This window comes from Pterocles gutturalis, unplaced genomic scaffold (genome assembly GCF_000699245.1).
Source record: "Pterocles gutturalis isolate BGI_N339 unplaced genomic scaffold, ASM69924v1 scaffold17578, whole genome shotgun sequence".
Lineage (NCBI taxonomy): Eukaryota > Metazoa > Chordata > Aves > Pterocliformes > Pteroclidae > Pterocles > Pterocles gutturalis.
The window spans coordinates 24362-47680 of NW_010125987.1; the positions used below are offsets into that span (position 1 = coordinate 24362).

A 23319-nucleotide genomic window follows, 5' to 3' on the forward strand; every position below is an offset into this window, starting at 1 on the left:
TGCCAGTTAGTCCCAAATTATGTGGGAGGTTTTTATAATGAAAACCACTGATCATCAAAGTTATCTAGGTTTAAGAAACATTCCTCTCCAATCTTGTTTACAATTATACATATGACAAAGACTGTCTCCATCTTTCAAGATTTGTATTAAAAGCACCTTTTTTCCATCAGAACAGTTTAGAGTAACAAAAAAACCTCTTGGTACGCAATGCAGTGAAAGGAAGGCATTTTGGTTTATTCCAGTTTAAAGAACAAATAGCGTAGCAACTTAAATGGTCAGATTTTTACATCTGTCATGCTGTGGAGGTGTTCATGCTTAGCAAAGCTCAGACAACAGTGTGTAAATCTCAGTACAAAAAGCATATGACCTAAACCATTCTTGCTTATAAAATATAATAATGAAAACAGATAATAGCTGGTCTTGCACAGCCAATTTTTGTTAGATGCCATGTTTGACATAATAACACAGTGCTGAATATTTCATTCTTGTAAATTTAATTTCTCTTTGTCCTGGTTTGATCAGGATAAGATCAGTCTTAAATTGCTTTGTAATACTAGCTGGGCACCATAAATGCATTTTGTATTCTCTCAACCATGACTCGTTACATGGAATCTGCTTGGCAGCCGTAAGTCCCTATCACTTTTGTGTGTGTACGCATGTGTGGGAGTGTGTGTGTGGCTCAATACCCTCCTGCTAGGCTATTTAGTGATAAAATCTGATATAATAAAATATTAATTACAGCTGAAAGGTTGTGTGAGAAATATGAACTCAATTACAGTCCCACATTGTGAACAAAGGGCAGAGTGAAAAAAATCCTTTAGTTATAGAGGTTTGGGATAATAAAAGAACAACTAGAACATTAGACTCAAGCTGAGTGCTCCGTAAAAGGCCACCTGTTATTAATCTTCACATCAGGCATAGAATTTCAACTAAATAAGGTCAAGATGAAAGATATTTGCTGATGATTTTTTTGACTCAACTAATTTAAAGATTTCTTTATCTGAGTATTTTTGTTTGATGTCATTGCAATTTAGTAACTAGAAATTTGTAACAAGCACAAGGACAACACAACTATAATTAAAGGTTAGATATCATCATGCTATGCAACATCGTCACCTTATATAGTATAAAAAAAGATAAGAACCAGCAGTTGATTCTAAAAGCACTTGTTTTGGTCAGATTGGCAGTTTCTCAGTGCCAAACTGTAGCAGATATGGTCCAACCATCTTAGAAAGCCAATTATTTTTAAAAAAATACCAGCATTGTGTTATAAATTATTTTAAGATTTCTTAATAAATACGTTTCTGTTCATCTGTTTGATTTACCTGAGAGTGGAGTCAGATGAATTACCAAAGATTTAACAGAATGTGACCAGACTGTTAAAAAGCACAAAGTTAGTCCAAATTAAATAATATGACCTTGAAATCCTATGCATAGTAGTGAATCATAAGAACTGAGCAATCTTAACTATTATTGAAGGCCAAAATGTGCCTTTATATCATAAAATAAGATTTTCATTGCCTGAAGAATTGAATCTTTGTAGGTTTAAGTTTTTAACAGTGTTTTTTATGTCCATGAATTTTGCTGAAACTATGGCAATATATTTTGGTATCAAGCCAGAAAACATGTTTTCAATGAATTTACATTTATGATATTGGGAACAATCCAAAGACCATTTCAAAGCTTCTTAATCAGCTTTATATTCTTTGCTTAATTTCTTTTTGAAAAGAACAGAGAAAAATGACAAGTTTGTAAACATGAGAGAAAAATATCTTGGTACAGCAAGTGAGGTGCTTTTATAAGCCAATATTACACTATTTAACTCACCAGTTTTCAGGTTGTCAAGGCCAATTTATTAAACAACTGGAAAGCATGGAAAAAGGAGTAAAGTCTTGTCACAGATTAAAATAAATTAAAGAAAGCAAAACTGTCTAAAATAATTTAGTCTAAAAAAGAACAAAGTTAGAGGGGATCTGAAGAAAATATTCAAATCTGAAAGCCATGACAGAGCTGATCTTTTATTTTCAATCTGTTGCAGAGAGAGGAAATATTGATGCACAATGCTACTGGAGTACAGATCAACATTATTTTTCTTATTGCAGAATATGACACAATATAATTACCTGGTCTTCACAAGTTATGCAGAAAATAGATCTAGTGAGGTCCGAATGACCAGTTCCCCTGGATTCCCGAGAAAACAGAAAGGCAGACTGCCACCTGACAGGGACATTACTAGTCCTTTAAATCTACATGTGATGAAGTGTTGTGTTATGTAATTTCAAACAAATTACTCTGAGATTCAAATATTTATTAAGGAATACTATACTATGTTATTATCATTCTACAATGTTCAGAGTTGCTGGATATAATATGATAAAACACTGCAGTGGAATTAAAAGGAATGGAGTAACAGAATAAGAGGCAGTCTTTGTGCAAGTGCCTGCCTGAGTCATTTCTACTTTCAAAGATATCCAGGGCCACCTGCAAGCCACCAATTTCTTCCTGAATATCCCTTAAGAAGATCAGTAGTTACATAAAGATAAAATATGAGAATACTGGAAAAAAATACTTTGAGAAATAATGTGATGGTCAGAAAGAACAGGAAGATTTCCTCAGATCTAAATCCATACATAAATAGTAAGATGCACCAATTTTCCTTCTCCTGTATTCAAACCTCAACGTATGCTTATTATATCTGATGCTGCATGTTAGAGCAGTAGTTTTCATTCTGTTCTCTGATAATTCCTGGAGATGCACAGTTTGCAAAAGGTAAGAAAAAACAAACATACAGCTAATAGATTTAAAATTGCAACATAAAGATCTGCAGATGCACTGCAATATCTTCAGCGGTTTACAAATTAAAAAAAAAATCACTTCTACTAACAAAAACTCATTACACGTAAGCAATACTCTATTTCAATACTTTCTGGTCAATCATAAACTCCTGCAATGGTGTGACTGTGCCCTGGAGAGCGTCTATGACATGGGGACACTGTGCAAATAATAATGTTCATGTGTGTAGCTATGACAAGTTGCACAGCTCTTATTTATGAATGCAAAATAATATGCACAGGCAAATTGATGAGGGAGCCTGGACACTACACAGAAATGAAGAAGTAGTATTTAGAGTAGGACATTAGCTAATGCGTTAATGACACAATGTTAACACTAAAAGAATGAGATCTAAGTTCTACAAAGCTGTGCACTGAATACTCACTACTGAATCGAGCTGGTGAATTAAGCAAATAGATGCATTAAAAATGAGTGGTTTGTAAGTAGAGGGAGAATGATCACTTTCTCCCTTTTTCAAGAATGCTCTGCAACCTGCTGACTTATGTGCAGCACAGAAAGAAAAATATTTGCTGAGGAAGCTCAATGAATATACAAGCCATCTTCAACAGGTTTTTTGATTCAAAGCTTGAAAACTGTTTACTGGTCATTAAAGCACTCACAAAGGATATAAAGTTTTAAATCTAGTTGACTAGGAGATACAACATGGAGCACGGAGAGACGAGCTCAAACAGATCTGCTGCAGTGGTTTACGCTGTTGTCTCATTTGTCCATTTCCTACCTCTACTGGATGCTATGCTTTCATGGGAGACCTGGTGGAAAGCAGCATGTGCCTGTGCTTCAGTTGCAATTGAAAAGCCTAGTGTTATTACTTAAGAAACACAAGGCACAGGTATTTTCTTCTGCTGACTGCTTGGGAGAGCAGGACCACAGCAAAAATAAGCACAACAAAATTCTCATCTCCCAGTGATACCATCTCTTTCCACAACTTAAATGCAGTGGTCCTGTTCCAGCCATTTGGAAACAGAGATTATTGTCTATGTTCATCTTTTCTTCTCTACAAAAAGGCTCTGCAGGTCACTTTAATCAGCAGTGCAGAATGATGCAGGCAGATACAGAAAAACAGTTTTTGTGGCATTGTCCCCAGTTTCTCAGGACTTCTCTGGATAAATACAAGGCTGACCTTCTATTCTGTTAGTGAAGGTATAACTCTTCCTCCTCCCTACAGTGGGAACGACTCTGCTAGGATTAGGTGGCATAGAAACCTCGGCAGCATGACATTGTACAGCTCTTCCCACAGGAAATCTGGCCATAGATAAAAGATTCTGCACAGTTCAGGATTAGCACTGCTGCTAAATACAGATGAGATTCTGGCCTTGTGCTTCTACTAGCCTGTGAGACTAATCTTGAAAACTGCTTCAACTCTAGATGTGAGAACATGGTTAAGTCATTCAACCTCGTCTGATTTCTCTATGGTAATTTCTCCCTAAATTCAATATTTTTGTAATGTCTTAGACATCTGTCCTACCACTCTCTGAGACTGTTTTAGGCTGAGGCATTTATACTGCTCCCGACTAAAGAGTTACTGCTTTCAGTTGTAGAGCCCAGTAAGTGACTCTAATGTTTCTTTTTGTCATTTAATGTAATCCAGTTGAGCAGATTAGCTTTTACTTAGCAATGCTTTAGAGTCATGATGCTTGTAAATGCCAGTGACTTCCTTTCCTGCTTAAATGGGCAGTGTAACAGAAAGAAAGTTTCCATGTTAATGTTCAGCAAAATGAATATTCTTTCAGCATCCAGTATGGGAAACGACAGTGTTTCATTAAGAGCACATCTACAGCTTTTCTTCCTTTCCATGTAGCATTCCTCTTTATTCTTTCATCTCCTTTAATGCTACTTAATATCAAATAAAAACATTCACTTGTTTGCTTGCAATACATGATCAAAATACTTCAGTACACACAGAACAGGTCAATCAAATATTATTTGAACTCTCCCAAAATTACTTTGTCCTGGAAACCACAGTCCTCCTGACATATATTTATGCATTAGCAACAGAATCTTTTTAATGCAGCCATTTAGTATTTGCTAGTAAGTAAAGGGCTCATATAAACTTGCTCAAAACCCACAATGCCGGAAGGAAAAATTCTAAGGTCAGCAGCAGTATGAAAATGCACCATTGTCAAAGAATCTATGGGAAAAGCAACTAAAATGGTCCAGGTTACTTCTGTGTTGTAACCTAAATTATGAGAAAAACCCTGCTGAATTTTGTCTCCCTGATGAAGACAACTCTAGTCTGTGAGCATCTTGACAAAAGCTCGTGCTTTTTTGGGGCTTGGCATGTACATAAAACTGAAAAGGGACTTTTGGCACCACAGTGCTGTGTGACTAAATCACACACAATACATTATCACATAATTATTTCTATAAATTTATCTAGTACCACCTTCCTGATGTTTATACCTGTACCTGTTTCAGAGCTTCAGTTCACCACTGGACAGAGACTTTATACATGAACTGTTTATTTACATGCTCTCTGAACTGAAATTGTTCTTTTCCCTCTCCGAAGTTTTTTCCTCTGATGCATTTTTAGAAAACCACTGTGTCTTCTCTTGGCCTTAACTGGATAACAAGTCTAGTCCTCTCAGTCCCTGCACGTGTAAGACAGGTTTGCCAACTGCCTGATCATTTATGCCATAACTCTTTGCTGCTGTGGTGCCAGTAAATTCGTACTTCTTGGTAGATCGTAACTAGGCACAGGAGTTCACAAGGTCCTGCCAGTGTCTTGTACAATGGGATTTACAGATTGTCACCTCTGCTGGAAACCCCACCTGCTGTGTACAGTCTATTTGCCTATTTCACTGTCACGCCATGCTTTGATGACTCACAGCGATACCACAAGCCATCAATACACATTTTCTTCTCCTCTGTTATTTCCAAAAATGCTCCTCAATCTTACAACATGCATCCTTGTTATTAGCTCATAAAATGCAAACTTTACGTCTCATCCTATTTGTAGGAGGTTAATCCTAAAGGTTATTCAATATTTTCTGTGTAGCATTCCATTCCAAAGCTGAAGGCAGGATCTACTTTTACTGCCAAATGGATCATAATGTGTGATATTGATATTTGATATCTATAAACAAAACATGCAGAATGTTATTGGGTCACCTCTCAGCTGATAATTCAGTACTTCACAACACAGCACAATGAACATGTCCTTACGTCACAGACACTGGTTTAGAGCTCTTGTGAGCCACTTAAAAATACATAGTTAATTTAAATACTTACAAAAAGAAAAAGCAACTGAATCTTCAAGAACCACAAAAAATATAAAGCATATGACAGGGCTAAAGCATAGAAAGATTGATGTGCAACGTTGCCAAGGCTTCAGTACTAACATGGCCCAAGCAGCTATGGCTTCCAATATGACCTGCAAGACTGACTCGAGTGCTTATTTAGTCAAATGGGTGAACAATCACCAAAAGTGACTCCACACTTTTCACTTGGGACATCTCACTTAGGCATCCAGCACTTGGGAGCAAAAATACTGATGAGATTCAAACCTCTATAAAAACAAAAGTACTGTAGTGAGATGATAAGCCACAGTGGAAAATCTAATTTCACACTGACATTAAGGATATGGGATGCACACATGCATAATACACAGGGAGATCAACAGTGAAAGCTCTGAGAGACTGCAGTGGGTTACACGTGCCTGACAATTCCTAACGGTAGTTTTACAGGAATTCAGAACGGGTCACTCAGCAGCGTGGCTACAAACTAACATACAGCTACTGTGATACGCGTCATCAGAAAATGACTTTAAAATGTCTCCAGAAAGTACATCCCCACATAATCCTGTTCAACAACCACTCGGGGAAATGTAGCTGACCACATACCAGCGGCCTCCCTCCCCCGCCCCCCCCGCTTCAATCCTTCCACCGCAGAGTAAAATTAAACCAAAACCCTGCCATATCTCAGTAAACGCTGGGCAACTGTGCCACTTTCTTACATTTTAAAGAAGTGCTCTGGTAATTCTGCATTTGAACTCAGGCATGTATATGCTGAGAACACTTTTTAAAATCATTCAATGCAGCAATTTCCAGACATGTTCATAACTCTTTCATTATGGTCCCTAAATTAAACACCTCTCTCTCTCAAGGCAAATGCACAGAAATACACTTGAGCTCCCTACACCCTCAGTGGGAGAGAGAAACACATCTCTTTACAACTCCAGACCGCTACTCTTGAGATGAAAGTAGGATTGTACCTCTCACACTGTCTCTATGGAGCGATGAACGTGCCCACAATTGAGGAACTACCTAAACTCAGCCAGAAGCAGATGCTTACATTTACAGACCTGAAAGGCACTTTATTTGGGGCTTTACTGCATAGGTCTACATCTGTTATAGGATACAAATGTCTGAGCTGTCTTATGAGAGATGCGACAGTCATGCCAGCTTTTTCCACAATATCCTAACAACTTGAGCATGTTCTGAGTAACTGGAGGCCAGGGTTCAATACAGTTTTCAACTGCAAAGGCTTTCATCGTGCTGCTCCCACCCTTCAGCCACCTGAGCAGCACTACTGTGGTCTCCTGCTGAGGCTGGCTTAGCATGTAGGCAGAAATACAAGAACCAGAGAACGAGGAGAGCATTCATGAAGGAACCTGTCTAAACAAAAAGAGACTCTCCTTAACTCTGTGTGTTATTTCTGTTTTTATTCAACAACCATCTAAACCAAACACATTAAAAGACATGTGAAACCAGAACAAGGACTTCAGGTCTCTCGCTTGCCTAGGAAGAGCTTGAGGAACTATGTGCTCGTAGTAAAGGTTTCTACCCGTTTACTGAGAACATAGTGATACTTTAAAACAGGCTGGTGGCTCAGGCTTGTTAACATCCAGCTGCCGAAAATCCATTTAAGATGCACGTGTAACAGGAGATTAAAGAAATGTAACATTGTCCTTCCTTGTTAAATGGTCTGAAAGGTCTGCAAAGGGGCTTGGCACCAGCCAGCTACCACCCTCCCCAAAATTTCTAGACCTGAATTAAGAGTCAGTTCCCAACTGTCAGTCTGTAGGTGGTCATTGGGCCTGGGAGCTCAGCAGTATGAACACGCTTTCAGCCAGTTGGCCTCAATACCAGAGAGCAGTACAGGACATACAAAATTCACTAGTAACTATACTTGCCCGGAGTCTGAACTTAAGTAGGCTGAGATGAGCACTGAGTAGCCATTCCTTGGGAAGGGATCATGGAAAAATAACACGGTTCTGTTCCTTGCACGCTCGGAGACTGAGCTATTCAATTTAGGATGTAGATTTAAGAAAAACATGTTTTATCAATTCTGACTGAAGTTGGTGGTCCAGAGCCAGCAAAACAGGGTATGAGTTCCAGGAGTTTATGATTCACCAGTTGAATAGCTGCTGGACTTCAGCCTTCATCAGAGAGAGTGGAAAAACCCAGAGGTCCAAAGAATGCTAGTCGAGAACTAGCTTAGCTGAACTGGACTACCATGCTTGTCAGAATGAGAGGTAAGCAATACAGAGAAGACTATCATTAAGAAATATGCAAAGATATGGTTTCCACTGCATCCTACTTAAGGTCAGCATGTAGAAGGAAGGTATAAAAAAAACCTAAAAAAAGTGGAGCTTCATAACAGTGCAGCAAATTTTTCAGTTGTTAATTATAACCAAAACCCCTGAGAAAGTATTGGTGAGTTATGAAACCAAAAAATAATCTCTTCAGAGACATGGAATAATCTATTCTCTCTTTTATTCTGGAATTGCTCTAGCTTGCTTTATTTATCACAGATTAATTTTTATTAATCACATTTCTAAATGAGAGATAGCATTATGTGCTAGGTTCTCAGTGACACAAATTACTATTCAAAGGAATCGAGAATCAATGCTCCTTTTACCCAGGGACTATGTGAGAAGTCACAGTAAAAAGACCATGGAAATTTCTGATATTTCACCCATGTGAAACTGCACCATGCATGCCCAGGCAACATGTACCATAAATTCTAACTCAAGTCGCAGTAAAAATCCACAGACAGGTTCTACTGCATAACAAAAAAGAATTACAGCATTTTTACAGCATAAGCAATTATTGTACTGTTCCCTCAATGAAACCAAAGTTGACCCTTTGCTGTAAATAATTATACTTGTTGCTATAAAGAAGTGACAATTATGGGCATTAATAAAACCCCATCCCTTCTGTATCACAGAAATCCTCAAACAAGTTTACTGGCTGCCTTACAGGTTGTAAAACTATGATTTAGAAATACAGTTTGCAGGCAAGAGCTGACCCTACAGCATACAATTCAAGTCTTTATGTTTACAGACCCGTTAGCAATAGAAAGGATGGTTGTGGCAAGCAAATTAAAGAAGGGACAGTAAGTTCCCTCGTGTTCTTCAGATCTTGTGGTCTCACAGTATTTCAAAAGGCTGCATTTTGAACATGACACTTCAGAATACTAGTGAGTTAGTAATGCTACTTGAACATGCATAGTAACATTATTTCAATATAGCCATTTCTTTATCATAAATACAGAAAATATCTAGACTGTTTTATCAGTGAGCTCTTGAAAGGCCGAAGTTCACTTTTCATTTTACTGTGAAGCTTTCCAAATCTCTGTCGGTTAATGCACAGTTTTGATTTTTCTCTCCTCAGCTGTGCCTACATGAGATTTTCTTTTTTTTTTGCATTACTGCATTACCATGTAATGTCACTGAGAATAGAAGGAAATCACAATAACATGCTAGCATTACATAATGTGCTAGGCAGGAATTGTGAGAGGACAGAGCTAAAAATACAGATGCTTTTATTTGCATGTGTTGTTGCCATGTTTTTGCCCACACTGAATGCTAACACGTCTCTTATTGTGCAAATCAGCATTCTCCCATTTCAAAACTCATTTGTTCACTTATCCTGAATTTATAATTATACTTACAATGTCTGACTCCATAATTCATGCATGGGAATTAATGCTGCACTCTTACCATGCAACATAGAAAATCAGACTGAGATATCAGTACCTCTTTCTTCTCTGAGAAGTGGATTGCAACTTTGAGGCACAGCCCTGTGGCTGCCATGTAGTCACAACAGCAATGTGAGTGCCGCGTGGTTTCCCTTCTCTGGAGACATTCAAAGCCCGCCTGGATGCGTTCCTGTGTGATCTGATCTAGGTGTTCCTGCTCCGGCAGGGGGATTGGACTAGATGATCTTTCGAACTCCCTTCCAATCTCTAACATTCTGTGATTCTGTGTGATTCTGTGATTCTCCAAGGTTACGGAAAATATCCCCAAACTTTTGTATTCAGAGTGCTTGAAGCCCTGCTGCTTTTTGAGTTCCAATGATCTCTGCCCTGAGTTTCCAAAGAGCCTGGCTAGCTTGCTAGCTTTTATTGAGATTTCTTGATTGCCAGTGAAACAATTTAATCTGCTGATCTCTTGATCAGGTGAGTGTTTTTTGTGAAGATGGTAAGTTTTAAGAACTACCTTAAGAACACAGGTAGATAGTGGCTTCTCTGGAAGGCTGCCTGTCAGATTGGAAGGTCCTGCAAAAGGTCTCTCAGGCTTCAGAAGATCCAATTTCTTCATATGGAAGCGCCTGAACAGCATTGCATGACCTAGCTGACATGGCACAAGGAATGCAAACTTCTGCTGTCAGGCTATGAGAAAGTGACTAGACACAGTGACAAAGCAGAAGAGATGGCCAGACATGTAGAAGGCTGATCCTCAGTCATGGTGACGCAAAGGGATGGGGCCCTAAGACACATCCTCCTACCCTGTGTGGCAGGGATGGAAAGGGAACTGTGACTTCTGCTTCGTGTGCAGCGCACAGTGGTTCCAGTGGGGAACTGCTGCATTACATACAAGTCTTTGTCTTTCAAAGGTGACTACCTCGGTTTAATTTACTCCTTCCTGCTGCTAGTCAGTGGGTAGGAATTAGGTGTCCTCTGTCATTCATTTAAGAATCATTATAGTATGAGTGTAGTTGAGATGGGTAAGTCACATACAGAATAATCACAGAATCATAGAATCAGTAAGGTTGGAAAAGACCTCAAGGATCATCAAGTCCAACTGACAACCCACACCACCTAACCCACTAAACCATGTCCCTAAGCACCACATCTGAAGTACTCCCTGGACTTAGGCTGACAAAAGTTACACCAAGCATCTTCCTTTCAATCATGCTGTTCCAATCCCAGGGACTATGTGCAGATGGCCTTAATTCCACCCGGGACAATGAACTTAGTATCTACCGGGTGCCTTTGAAGGTCTGGATCAGGCCAATAAGAAATGCAAACCTCTGTGGAATTTAGACAATCTGAACACATTATGAAGTGTCTACCTGATGAAGTAGTAGAAAGGAGTGCTTATCGCTTTAGACAACATGTAGTTTGAAATTTCTACAGTAGTTTTCAGCTGCACTTCAAAATACTTAATATAGCCTTTTGGGCTGAAATACAATATACAATACTTATCCAGGGAAGGGAGATTAAAAATACGTTTCAAAGTTAAGCACTTCAAGTAAAGAGATACTTGCTTTATTTTCCCAGTAGAATTCTTATTTAGGGCACCTAACCTGCATGGAGACGCTGGGCACACTGATGATAAAGGGGATGAACTGAGAGTACACAGACTGCCTTCACTCTAGCACTCGTTTCAGCTTTCAAATCACATAATTGAAAGTTTATTTGTGTGTGGTTTCCTTCTGCATGTTTTCCTCAAGGTACTTTTAAATTATACTACTTGACAATTGCTGCAGTTCTCTCTCTCCTCATCCTGTCTGGGCTTTACAGCCCCAGGTGCTGCAGGACTGATCCTACACAGTTAGTGCAGGAAGTACTCTGGCATCCTAACTGTCGAGTATTGGGCTCACAGGGCGGTGACAGCCTGGAAGAGGAAAGTACCAACTGTCTGTGGTGCCTCTAAGAGCAGAAAGGGTGTCTGAATGGGCCATTAACTGATTAGAAGGATTTAATGGGGCAAATCCAGCTGACCCAAGCTCTGTAATGTAATACCAGAAAGAGACCAAGAGGCAGAGTAGCCTGGGTGGTCTTGCCTTCTTTCTTATTTTTCTTGCTTCTTTCCCCACTTGGCTGCTCCCAGAGTGCTTGCTACCACCAGGTGGTTCCGGTGTTATCTGGGCCAAAATCTTTGTGATGTTTACTCTTAAGGCTTTTTGTGGATGTGGCACAGAACAGCGGGAGGAGGGTGTTATGGTGACAGCATTTTGCTGATTACGTAAATGAGATAAAAGACATGGAAACACTCAACCTTTATCATGGTAAGACTGAATGGAAATCTACGCGACAAAGAAAACTTGCTTCTCCCTGCTGAAGCTAAAAGCTTGCAGGAAAACTTTTCCAGAGGAGGTGACAAGAAGCTTTTATAATGGAATGCAGCAAGCAATCTAAAGCTCTTTCTAACATAGACGAATATATAAATAACACTAAATACATGCAGTCACCAAGCATTACATTTTTCATTCCTGTGTATGAGCCAGACCTTTGCAATAAATTAGCATTCCTTAGTTGAAGTAAATGGAACTGACCAATCTACGTCCCTGCCAATAATCTGGCCCCAGGGTCTTTTAAACTTTACGGTAACTTGCCCTGAAGAAGCAAAAGATACAAATGATACTGCCTTGGAAGAGTGACTCCCTCAACAGATGTTGAAGAGCCCTTACAGAAAAAAATATTTGTATTTTTATGCTTTTCATGCAAATTCTTTAAAACTGTATTCTTATCTGACACATCTTTGAAAAAAAGAATATCCACAATAAGGCATACATTACACAATTTCCACAGAGCCATCATCTTAAATTAAAAAAAAAGCTTTGAAAATTACAATCTTTCTAAAAATCAAAATAGCTTAGCCAGCTCTTAAAGAAGTGCATACATTTGTCATTAATGAATGCATTACTGCTTTAAACATATATAATTCCAAAATAATCTCCTTGAAATAAACACAGAAACAGCCATAAACCATGCTGGACTGAAATTGAAGACAAAGAAAGCAGTATTTGTTGTATTAAAACTCTGTCAAAACACATTTTAATCTTGTCCAGTCTTAGGAATTCTAAAACAACCTGGAATGCCATTTGGCCTTCATGATTAATGTGTACTTTATCACTGTAAACAGAGCTTCCTGAACATTTCTATCAAGTCTGCTTTGTAAATCAACATTTAAACAATCAGCATGGTCCTTTCTCTCCTTTTATGTTGTCATGGTTGTGTGCAGATTCTAAATAAGGCATAAGATACCTGGATTTTTCAAGTTTAAGTAGAGAAAAAGAATTTAACCACAGAAAAAAGCTGGAATTCTGAATGACCTCAGGTATTAGCTTTGTTGACTTGAATGGTAGAATTTGTGTTCTCCTTATGCACTTCAGGAATTAAAGAATTTTAGGTGACATGGCTGATGTGTTGATCAATAAAACAACAACAATCATTTACACTGCAAGTTTAGTGCAGTTTCGAAAATCTGCATTAACCAGGCCGGTAGTTGTAGCAGAATCAATAGACAAGGCATCTTGCTTAGTGGTGTGCATAAATGCAGTAAGACTAAACTTCTAACTCCCAATGAATACAGATTAAGATTATAAAATCCATATGCAGAATGTGTTCTGCAAATTATGCAACTACAGTGTGCTTGACAGCGTAATGCACAATGAAATGGTAAAAATATTAAGAAATTCTTACTTGAATTTTCACTTTGTTTCACTCAGCATTTACACTGTGTGTTTGCAGTCAGCATTCATCTTATTTTAAGACCTGTTGCAAAGGACCTCGGTAAATTTGCTGCTGTGTGTTCATCTGTCAGTTGGCTATACCTTCATGCTACTTTAAGTCTCTCCTCCTATTTTCCTAACCACTCATCCCCTTATTTGGCACACTTTAATCTCCTAACTAGCTCCTTCATGTTGTCAGTGAAGTTTCTGATGTGTCACTACTGCTATAGGAGTCAGTCATCTTTAGTTCATGATGCAGATAAAAGGAATTAAACTATTTTTAAATTAATGGTCTAATATGTTTGTGTTTAAACAACTACTCCAACTGGTATTATTTTTATCCAGATGCTTGAATTCAGAAGGATTAAACTATAGCTCTGTGAGATAAAGTAAGACAAACATCAAATCATTTTGTTTCTAATCTAATCTGCTAAATCAAACAGTTTCATTAAATCTGCTTTAATTGCTTTCTGTTTTTTGGTCAGCTGGTTCAGACTTCCCAAAAGTGTTACATTTTCTTTTTAAAAAGTTGCCTGAATAACCCACAGGATGGCATTTCTTAAATGCAGACCTACATACATATAACATATAACACAACAATTAGTATCTTGCATAGTAAAAAAACCTAATTATATGAAACACTGAATATTCTGAAGAAACCCAAAGAACATTTATTTTCATTTATGCATATACCAGATCTGTATTTCCCAGACAAACTGAAATTACCAAAAACCTTAGCATCACAATGAAAACAATTGATAGTCGTTTACTATAGGTGGAAACTCTTCCTACAGTAACAAAAGAATTAACCATTTTTGATTATACGATTAGGCAAAAGGAAAAACATCCTAAATATCTGAAAATTCTGCATTTCCCTCATCTGTGTTTTCTTTTATTCAGAGTATTGAGCTCATTACTAGTTCTCATGCAAAATAATCCAACCACTCCTCTGTTTTCTTCACTGAAAAGCAGGCACCTTTTATTCTAATCAATGAAGGACTCACACAGTACCATGTATCTGGTGGTGAAATAAACCTCTGCAAACTGCACATTCATTACTGGGTACTATATATATAACGCAAAAGAATATGAGCTACTGGTTTAACAGGTTGATTTTTTTTCTGTTTCTGCTGTCACGGTCAATTAGATGTAAATACTTTATGAATGTTACAGTACATATTGTTTAAACTGGCCAACTTACTAAGAGTTGATTATCTTAAATCTGTGAAGTAAACAAGAAGAGTGAATATTACAGACAGTAGCTCAGCATAAAAAATGTGATATGCCCTTGAACTTATAACACTGCAGTAAGCAATTACCTTAAAGAAGCCACCCACACAACAGAACTATGGCTTTGTTCCTTATCTTCAAAGAACAAGCCACTTGCATCTGGATCAAATCCTTTAAACAATACACGAACACTCAACATCAAAGCACTTTCATTTTCTTCAGTTATTTAATTTAATTAGAGCTAATACAGACATGAATTTAGACACTGATTACTGTGTAGAAAATCCCCAGAAAACATGTTCAAGAAATTAATCAATTTGGTTTTAATTTTATAAAGATTTTTCCCCCAGTACCTGACAGGAGCGCCTCTGCTCTGTGCAGGTTTCAGCAAGACTGTCACAGTACTGTCAGTTTGATTCAAAGGTGTTTCAAGTTCATACGGCGGCATAGAGGGTGCTAGAGTAAGAAAAGAAAAGAAGCAAAAATAATCATTATTCCTGTTTTTCTTCTTTCAAGCAGCAGTATCTTTATTTGAAAAGGTAATTTTAAAGACTTCTTTAAATATAAAGACAATATTGCAGGTCTAAGATGCTTTCTGTTACAACTGTGAGACAACGGTTAAATAACTCCAGGGAAAAAAAAAACACCAAAAACCACCAAAAAACCACAAAAAAACCCAAACAAAGAAATCCCAGCTCACTGCCAATTTCAAGACAGCAAACAGATACTGGTAGGGGTAAGTTTGCAGAAAGTATTGAGAATCCATGACTGGGAAATTAAAAGTTATCTCAAGAAGAGCATCTGTAAACGTGCATGCTGAAGTGACTACAGCTTTCTCAGTGGTATTAGGATACACTCTCAGAATTTGTCATTCCTGGGATTTAAACTAGTGCTGTAACTGTCCCGGGTCTATTGTCCAGCACAGACATAATTTACAATAATGAAGCAGGATTATCAGCATGACAGCTTATTTTAGTTTGAAGCCACACTCAACAGCACTTTTGCAAACCGTGTCTTCATTAAGGACTTACAGTTGTGATTAAAACAAACAACGCCTCAGTTGTTGTCTTTTACTGTTGCTACTTTTTTCAGTGCTATCATGTAGTCGCATTTTTATCATTACATTGGATGGAAGGCTGCTCAGCTAATTGGTTGTTTAGTAGCCTGTTGTATTCTTATTTTCCAGTTTTTAATGATGATACACAATTAAGAGATTTAAAAGCTATAGAAGCAAAAAGTGGTCACTGCAATGATTTTTTCTGACCACAGGAAAAATGCAGGGCAGTGAACTTCCCTAAACTAATTTCTGCTTGAAAAAGGAAATACATTTGGTTGGGGAGAAGATATTTTCTTTAGCAGGTTTTTCCAATGGCTAATTATACTTCATGTTGAACACGGAGACCTGTTTGGCATTTCAATTTATTTAGCTTCATCCTCCAGATACTGGTTACCTTGTGTACTATACTGATGAAGCTACTCAGAATATATCACGCTTAATGTAACAGTGATATCAACTTCTAGGCTCCTCTAGAAAATTAAATAGCTCCAACAAGGTGAGTCTTTCTTTCAAGTGTTATTTTCCAATCCTTTTCACCTTCCCAGTAGTAGCTGCATCTACTTGAAAGGTGTATGAACTTCTCTTTCCTTTATCCATATTGCCCTACATACCCAAGTAAGGACTACTTTTGTCCACAACTCTTCAGTCTCCTGTGAAAACATTAACATCTTTATTGCTTTTCATTGATATTCCCCAGTTTTGAAATGCTTCACAAATAAAAAAAAAAATAATGTTCAAAAACCTCCTTGTAAGTGGAGATGGTTTTATTCTGTTTAAAATCACGGGTACAAGGCACAAACATTTAGACTAACCATTTTAAGTAATTTGGGTACCCACTTTGAGAAGGCTACAGGCATACTTTAAAGATTCAGACAAAATTTTCACATATTTCAGTTTTGCAGTTTTGAATATATAGAACTTGTTCACATAACACCCCATTCTCAGGTTGACCATTCTGAAAATAAGGGAAACACAGAGTAACTGCACCTCCAACAAGCTGTATGAGCTCTGTATGTTTCTGGAACACTCTGCCATTTCTTGTCCTTGGTCTCCTGCCCACATTTTAACAAGTCTTGTAATCTTCCTACTTTATGACTCCTAGGTCATTGCACTCTGCTAATCTTCGTCTCTCTCCACCAGAACTGTCTCCCTATCCAGGGTATGAATTGTGGTTCTCCCAGTCCCATCTTTTAGTCCTGGCTACTTTTTATCTTCTCTACAGATATCTTGGACATTATCTATTCCTATACATTTCTCCTGCCTAGGTTAACACTCTTCCTTCTCCACATGGCTCACATGTAAAGCAGAAGCTCATCAATAAACAGAGAAAAGAGGAGATACTCTTCCTGTTCACGGTTTTTGCAACTGCACACGCTGGTCTTCAGCAGCAGAAAGCTCAGATGCGCTAAAAGGTAAGGCTCTTAGAGACCGTATCTGTGTTGGGTCACACTGAACTGACGAACACACAGGCAAAGCTCCTAAAAGCTTGGAGAACTTAAATGTATATAGTGGGGATGTCATCTATGGTGACACTGGCTACGCAATTCTGTCAAGTTTCTACCGTTTGTGGGCAAAATGAAACATTCACAAATTGCCCACATCTGGACAGATTTTCAGAGTGATGGCTCAGAGTAACGTCTCTCTTCTTGCTAAATATTTAAATCCCTGTTTGAAAGCACTTCACTAATGTATCGGTCACCAGAACTTTTCATTATGTCAGCCATGTTCCTGAAATTGATTAAATTCTTAGTATGAAAGGCAGCATACAAAATTTCAGCCTGCACAGCTGACTTGTAATAAAGTTATAACCAACAGAAAACAAGTTTTCTAACAGAGTGCCCATCAATTTTGATAGCAGGCATTGCTACAACCTCTGCTTTTGGTGGTACATTTTTCCATACAGATCACTTCATCCATCAGTGCCAATCACACAAATGCAGAACGAAATATGGCAGCTATTTACAGTACAGAATAGTACTACTCAAACACTTAAGACAGGAAATCAAGAGTATTTTACTCAAATGAAAATGCAGTCCAGAGTCAGACAAATTAAAACGCAATGACTCAGTTCAGAAACTGGTCAGAATCAACTGCTGCCACCTCATCTGTTCTAAAAAATAGTGAAACCTTTCATCCATGAATGTTCAGCATTTTTGATCCACATCTCTCCAAAATGGAGAGCGCTGGCCACATCAAGAGCCTCAAAGCCTTACAGTGAGACAATGAGTTCACAGGCCAATAGCACTGCAAAGCGGGCATCGTATTCAACAGCTAAAATTTCAGTTGTGATTTTTCTGTGATACTAAAAAATGTATGCATTCTTCTTCTATTTTAAATTCATCAAGAGACTGGCTTTAACTGCCTAAAGACAAGTCACAAACATTCCCTGTTAGTACAGTAACTAACATGAAGTAATGAGAGAGTGGGGTGCAGACAAGACAGCTTGTAGAACCTCACCACACAGTAGCTTGGAGGTTACTCTCATTCACAGGCATGCTTGTATTGTCTGTTTACACTAATGAGTTTTAGTTGGTGACATACCAAATTTAGAAAAGAACAACAATTTAAGATCCAGCACTATTTCCAAATGCCCAGATTCTCCTCCACTCTTCATAGTCTCCTCCTTTATTCTGGTAAGGGCTGATTCTGCCATCCTAACTCATATCAAGTCTTGCTATGTCAGAAGTTGATTTCTGACAGAAGCTGCTGCTCAGTATAGGAAAGGGGATGGAAAATTAACCCCATTGTTACTGATAAATGGTAATTATGTTTAGACTTTCTATAAAGAATAATTTTCTAACTTGAAAATTAACAACTTTTTTTTTCTCTACAGACACCTGCATTGCAATAATTTCTACCTTCCTCTAATTAGAAGAAAGAAATTGTTCTATTTCTGATTAACACTTGTTACTTTTTTCCATCCCAGTGAGGACAGAAAATGAGTGATGGGGAAAAATAGAAAGAATGAGAATAAAAGAGAAAGAATATTTTGTACCCAAATGGCTTCCTTTATCCTTTCTGAAAAGCAAAGTTGAACACAAATAGATAAGGTTATTTTCTGTAAATATTATCAAGGAGCCATAGTTCAATTGTCAGTTTAATTCCTGAGAAGACTGTAGAGAAGTAAAGAGTAAAGGGATTTCAACTGTAACTTTGCAAAGTATTTTGTCACCAATTACATAAGCATTTTAGAGTACGTAATAGTATGGCAACCTATCAGCTAGACAAATGCCTCTGGGAGGGCTTTAAAATATTGTTCATGGATCTGCGGAAGTGACAGAGTCATGCTGCTGTTATCTGAAAACCACTAGTCCTGATGCTCTTGTCTAATAGAGTTTCATATCCACTTCAGTCCACACGCCTGCTAGGAACATACGCAGGCTGGCAGTTAGCTACACTTTCCAAGCGAGCACCAGGCATATGGCATTTCTGCTCTACTCTCAATTGTTCACGGCTCATTAAAGAGATTTTCCAGCACCGTTACTGTACTAATTTAGAATCATGTCAAGGCTGACTAAGCTCTGAATGGAACTCTCATCCTCATGTCCAAAAAACCCTATGTAAATGTTGCAACAGCATCTGGCACTGACTGCAGGCACATAATTCATAGGGTTTCTTGGGTGATGAGTTACAGTTGTGCATAGGAATTTCAAAGTATGAACAGACATTTAAGCACTTGGAAGTTTTTCAGATATGTTAATGTATGTCACTTTGACATCTTCAGGGATGAACGTGTATTTTAGTTTTTCCATTTGCTGCTTGTTAAATCCTTAAGAAGAAATAAACAACAAAAGAATTACCCATGTCATTATCATAAGCAAACAATAATATTCTTTAATCAAGTACCTGATATTTTAGTGGTGAACTGATTTGTGACTGGAGGTCCAAAGCCTTTAGCTGTACTGGCTCTGATGGTGAAAGAGTAGGTAGTGCCAGGATACAATCCAAAAAAGAGATAGTGTGTTTCATTTCCCAGCTTTGAGACTCGTCCACTTTGATTGGATAAATCTATTTCTGGGTCAAAGGAACTGACTGCTTTGTAGGTGATCTGCAAAAGAATAAGAAAGTTACAAACTGCCTTGAGCAGATGGACAGAGATTGCATCTTTATCCAGTAAACCCTTCTGATGTATGCGCTGTCAGACATTTTATGATAAGCTATCTTACTCTCTTATACTCCTCAAATCCCAAATCCCAGGAAGGGACACAGAAACTCAGCCATAACTGGTATGAGTTATTACTTTTATAGATACAGAGACTTAGAGGTGGCTAGATTACAACTCTAAAGGATGGGTTCAGGCTTACATTAATTCCTTCAAGATGCTGTCTTTAACAGTGTCATTTTTTGAATTCATCTTACTGTTGGTTTTGATCAGCAACAATAACAAAGCCAAAACAACCAGGTAAAACCAGATAAGCAAATAATAGAAGGTGTGGCCCCTAGTTCCATCTGACTTCACTATAATTACACTTTGCTCTGAATAAGATTATCTGTAAAAGATTATAAGGACAGCTTGAAGCAGATTTTTCAGAAAAGGAGTAAAGCTTGTATTTTAGTCTGAAGCTTAGCTGTAGTAATTTCTAATTTGGAATTTTTTAGGTTATTTTATTGTACCTAGGTCAGATTCTCATTCGGAGGAAAGGAGAGATAAAATGTTAAGTAACATATGCAGAGTGTATATTGTATTCTCAGTTCCTTCTTTAATTCAAATGGTATTTTTAGTTTTCATTAGAAATGTTAATATAAGTTCACAGTAAAACTTGCTCCAGATTTCTTCTATTAATTACTAATTTCCATGCACTGTAATGAGAATTTTAAAATAAGAAATCCATTAAAAAATTAAAAAGTAAAAATGATTCATCCCTCCTTTTTAAAGTTTCATTTGTATGTGAATAATTCCAACACTCTTATTACATAAAGTGATAACTGACATTCTTTTTGCTATATTTATTCCATATCATTATAATTAAGAAGATACTTACTACATAGAAACTCTGAAGTGTTGGCATACACACTTCAAACACTTGCAATTTCCTAAAACCTCTGACTTAGTGAAATTTATTTTTATATGACCCATCTAATATAACATCAATAAAGTGCTGAAAATCAGTAATAAGTTTTTTGGTACCACCAAGATAAACCCTGACATTATTTCAGTAGATATAGGCAGATCCTTTACAACTCCTCATCCATAATTTGAACTGAAAGTGCCTTAAAAGCTGCCCAACTAACCAAATATTTGAACATTTACCAGTAAAGAAATTAAGGTTACATACTGCCCCAAAGAATCTCCCTTTCTGATGATAAGTGTTGTCATGTCTGTTTGTGGGAGAGTGCGTCATAACTTTTTTTTGGAGATTTTAAAAGCCAGGTTAGACAACTAGATCGCAACTGTGTTTTATATAAATCAGATCCAGTTCTACTGCAGATATGTGAACTAAATGACCTCTTCCAGCTCCCTTTAGCTCTGTTTTCTGTATTTCTATGATTCTTAACTGGATTTTCCAAAATATCACTTAAGTTTTATTCAAAATAACACCAGGCTACTGGAGACTCTGCATTCTATGTTAGATTCTTACAAATTTTTTGCAGTGTTTAGCTATTAGATAGCTAAGTGGCTGATGTTCTGTAATTAAATAAGTTCTTCCATGGATCACGCAGAACACATGAAAAAAACATGTATTTTGCCTGGTTAAAATGAACTTGCATTGTATCTGTATTTTATGCCTACTTGTAAGACTGTTCCTACTTTTTTTTAAACAAAAACTAATTTCTTACATCCACCATTGTTAACATCAGGTAGAAAAGGAGCATGAGGGTCATTTTTATCACATTTAGATGAAACCTTGCCCAAAGGACTGATCCTTTTATTCCTACAACTGTGGACCTGTACTGGTGATAGAGGAGCAAAATAGTATAATTTGTCATTACATCATTTCTTCATCTAAAGGCTTTTTTAATTTAAATGTTGGTAAAATAATTGGATTTGCACTTTATTTCACAACAGCAAATAATACTTTAATACCTGATACTTCAATGGACAGTTTTTCCCACCGCATATATTAAAAGACTATCTCCTTCAGGCACTAAAAACAAATGCCTGACCTCAGAAAACAGACTAAGTTATGAGATTTTTAATAACATAGAAAGTTAGGCACTTGGAGTAAGAAATACTAGACACAGAGGTGAAATTGAGCTTTCTGTCTGGGAGCAGTGATGCAGACTCAGGACTGCACATTAAGTTCATCTGCCTGCTGGGATTCACCCTTTGCTGTGGCTCTGCGCCTGAGTCACTCCCCCGCAGGGAGATTATCACGAATTGGGGAATCCCGCAGGCTGAAATATCCCCTACTCAGGCCTCCCTGTTACTAAGTTAGTGCTCATCTGCCAGGCTATCCTCTGAAAGGTGACTGCCACGAGCACCACAGTTTTCACAGACATACCAAATATGCCATATGCTTGTATAAGAGCAGCTTTAGTAGCTATACTTTTCAGATCAGAATTGTTGATGTACACAAAGCCAAGGCTTAGATGCCTCTTTGTGTATGCTCTGGCTTGCAACAAGGCGTAGGCAGGAGCTAGACACCTCACTTCTCAAGCTTGGGTGGCTTGGAGCTGTGCTGAATGCATTACCTTGACAGCACAATGATCAGCCAGAAAGGTGCCTACTGAGACATCATGAGTCTACATCAACTATAAAACACACATACCTAAATTTCATCTAACTTGTTTGGATCCTATCCTGTGAGCTACTTCAGTTAGATAAAATATATCTGAAGTGTACTTTTATATTTCAGCTGATGTATACATTTAAAATAGGTAAAATGTCCCTGTGATTCACTGTGTATATTTGTTGGCCTCCAGGTAGTTTGCCAGTCGTATTTATAAAAACTTTCTGATACAGTTCAGGCTTACAAGAAAACAGCAGGGGAGAAAAAGTATTAACAAGCAAGTCTCCAGCAACTAGGTGTCTGTTCATACCCAGCCACCTCACTGGATTGAGTTGGTGTCTTTAGAACTAGGGCCAGTTTGGTTGCATCGGTCTGTTGGTATCTTTTACTTAAAAATTAATTAAATCAAGTTTCTGATTTAACTGATTGCTTTGCTCCCCCTATTTCTGCTTTGAGGCATATTAGATAAACATACAAGGAGATACCACTATTTTATTTTCAATATTCTCTTCACTATTGAAATGCTAGGTTCTTTTGATGTTCAGTGCACAGTCCTGACTACCTTGGAAAGTCTGGTCAAGCGATTCTTTTCTACCTCCAAATACACCTGCACAACTCCCATTACAGCTGATGAAGTTATGTATGTATATATATTTAAGAATGAATTGCATATATACAGCACAATATACTCAGCAATGTAAAACTCACATGCATGCAGAAAGATGATTCACCACTGTGTGTTTCTATACACATAAAGCCTAACATCAATAAAAACATTATTATATTAACTAAAACATTCCGATCCCTGATGACAGGCAACTGCTGA

General features: G+C 37.6%; 1 protein-coding gene across 1 annotated transcript in view; it reads right to left on the reverse strand.

Moving 5' to 3' along the window:
• LOC104465671 (receptor-type tyrosine-protein phosphatase mu-like) overlaps positions 1–23319 on the reverse strand; it is a gene marked incomplete at both ends in the record, with an annotated part of 113920 nt that overhangs the window by 18566 nt on the left and 72035 nt on the right. Inside the window, 2 exons of the mRNA XM_010078808.1 lie at positions 15119–15221; positions 19669–19870. Of these exons, the coding sequence (XP_010077110.1) occupies positions 15119–15221; positions 19669–19870 (305 nt within the window). The remainder of the gene's footprint in view (positions 1–15118; positions 15222–19668; positions 19871–23319) is intronic.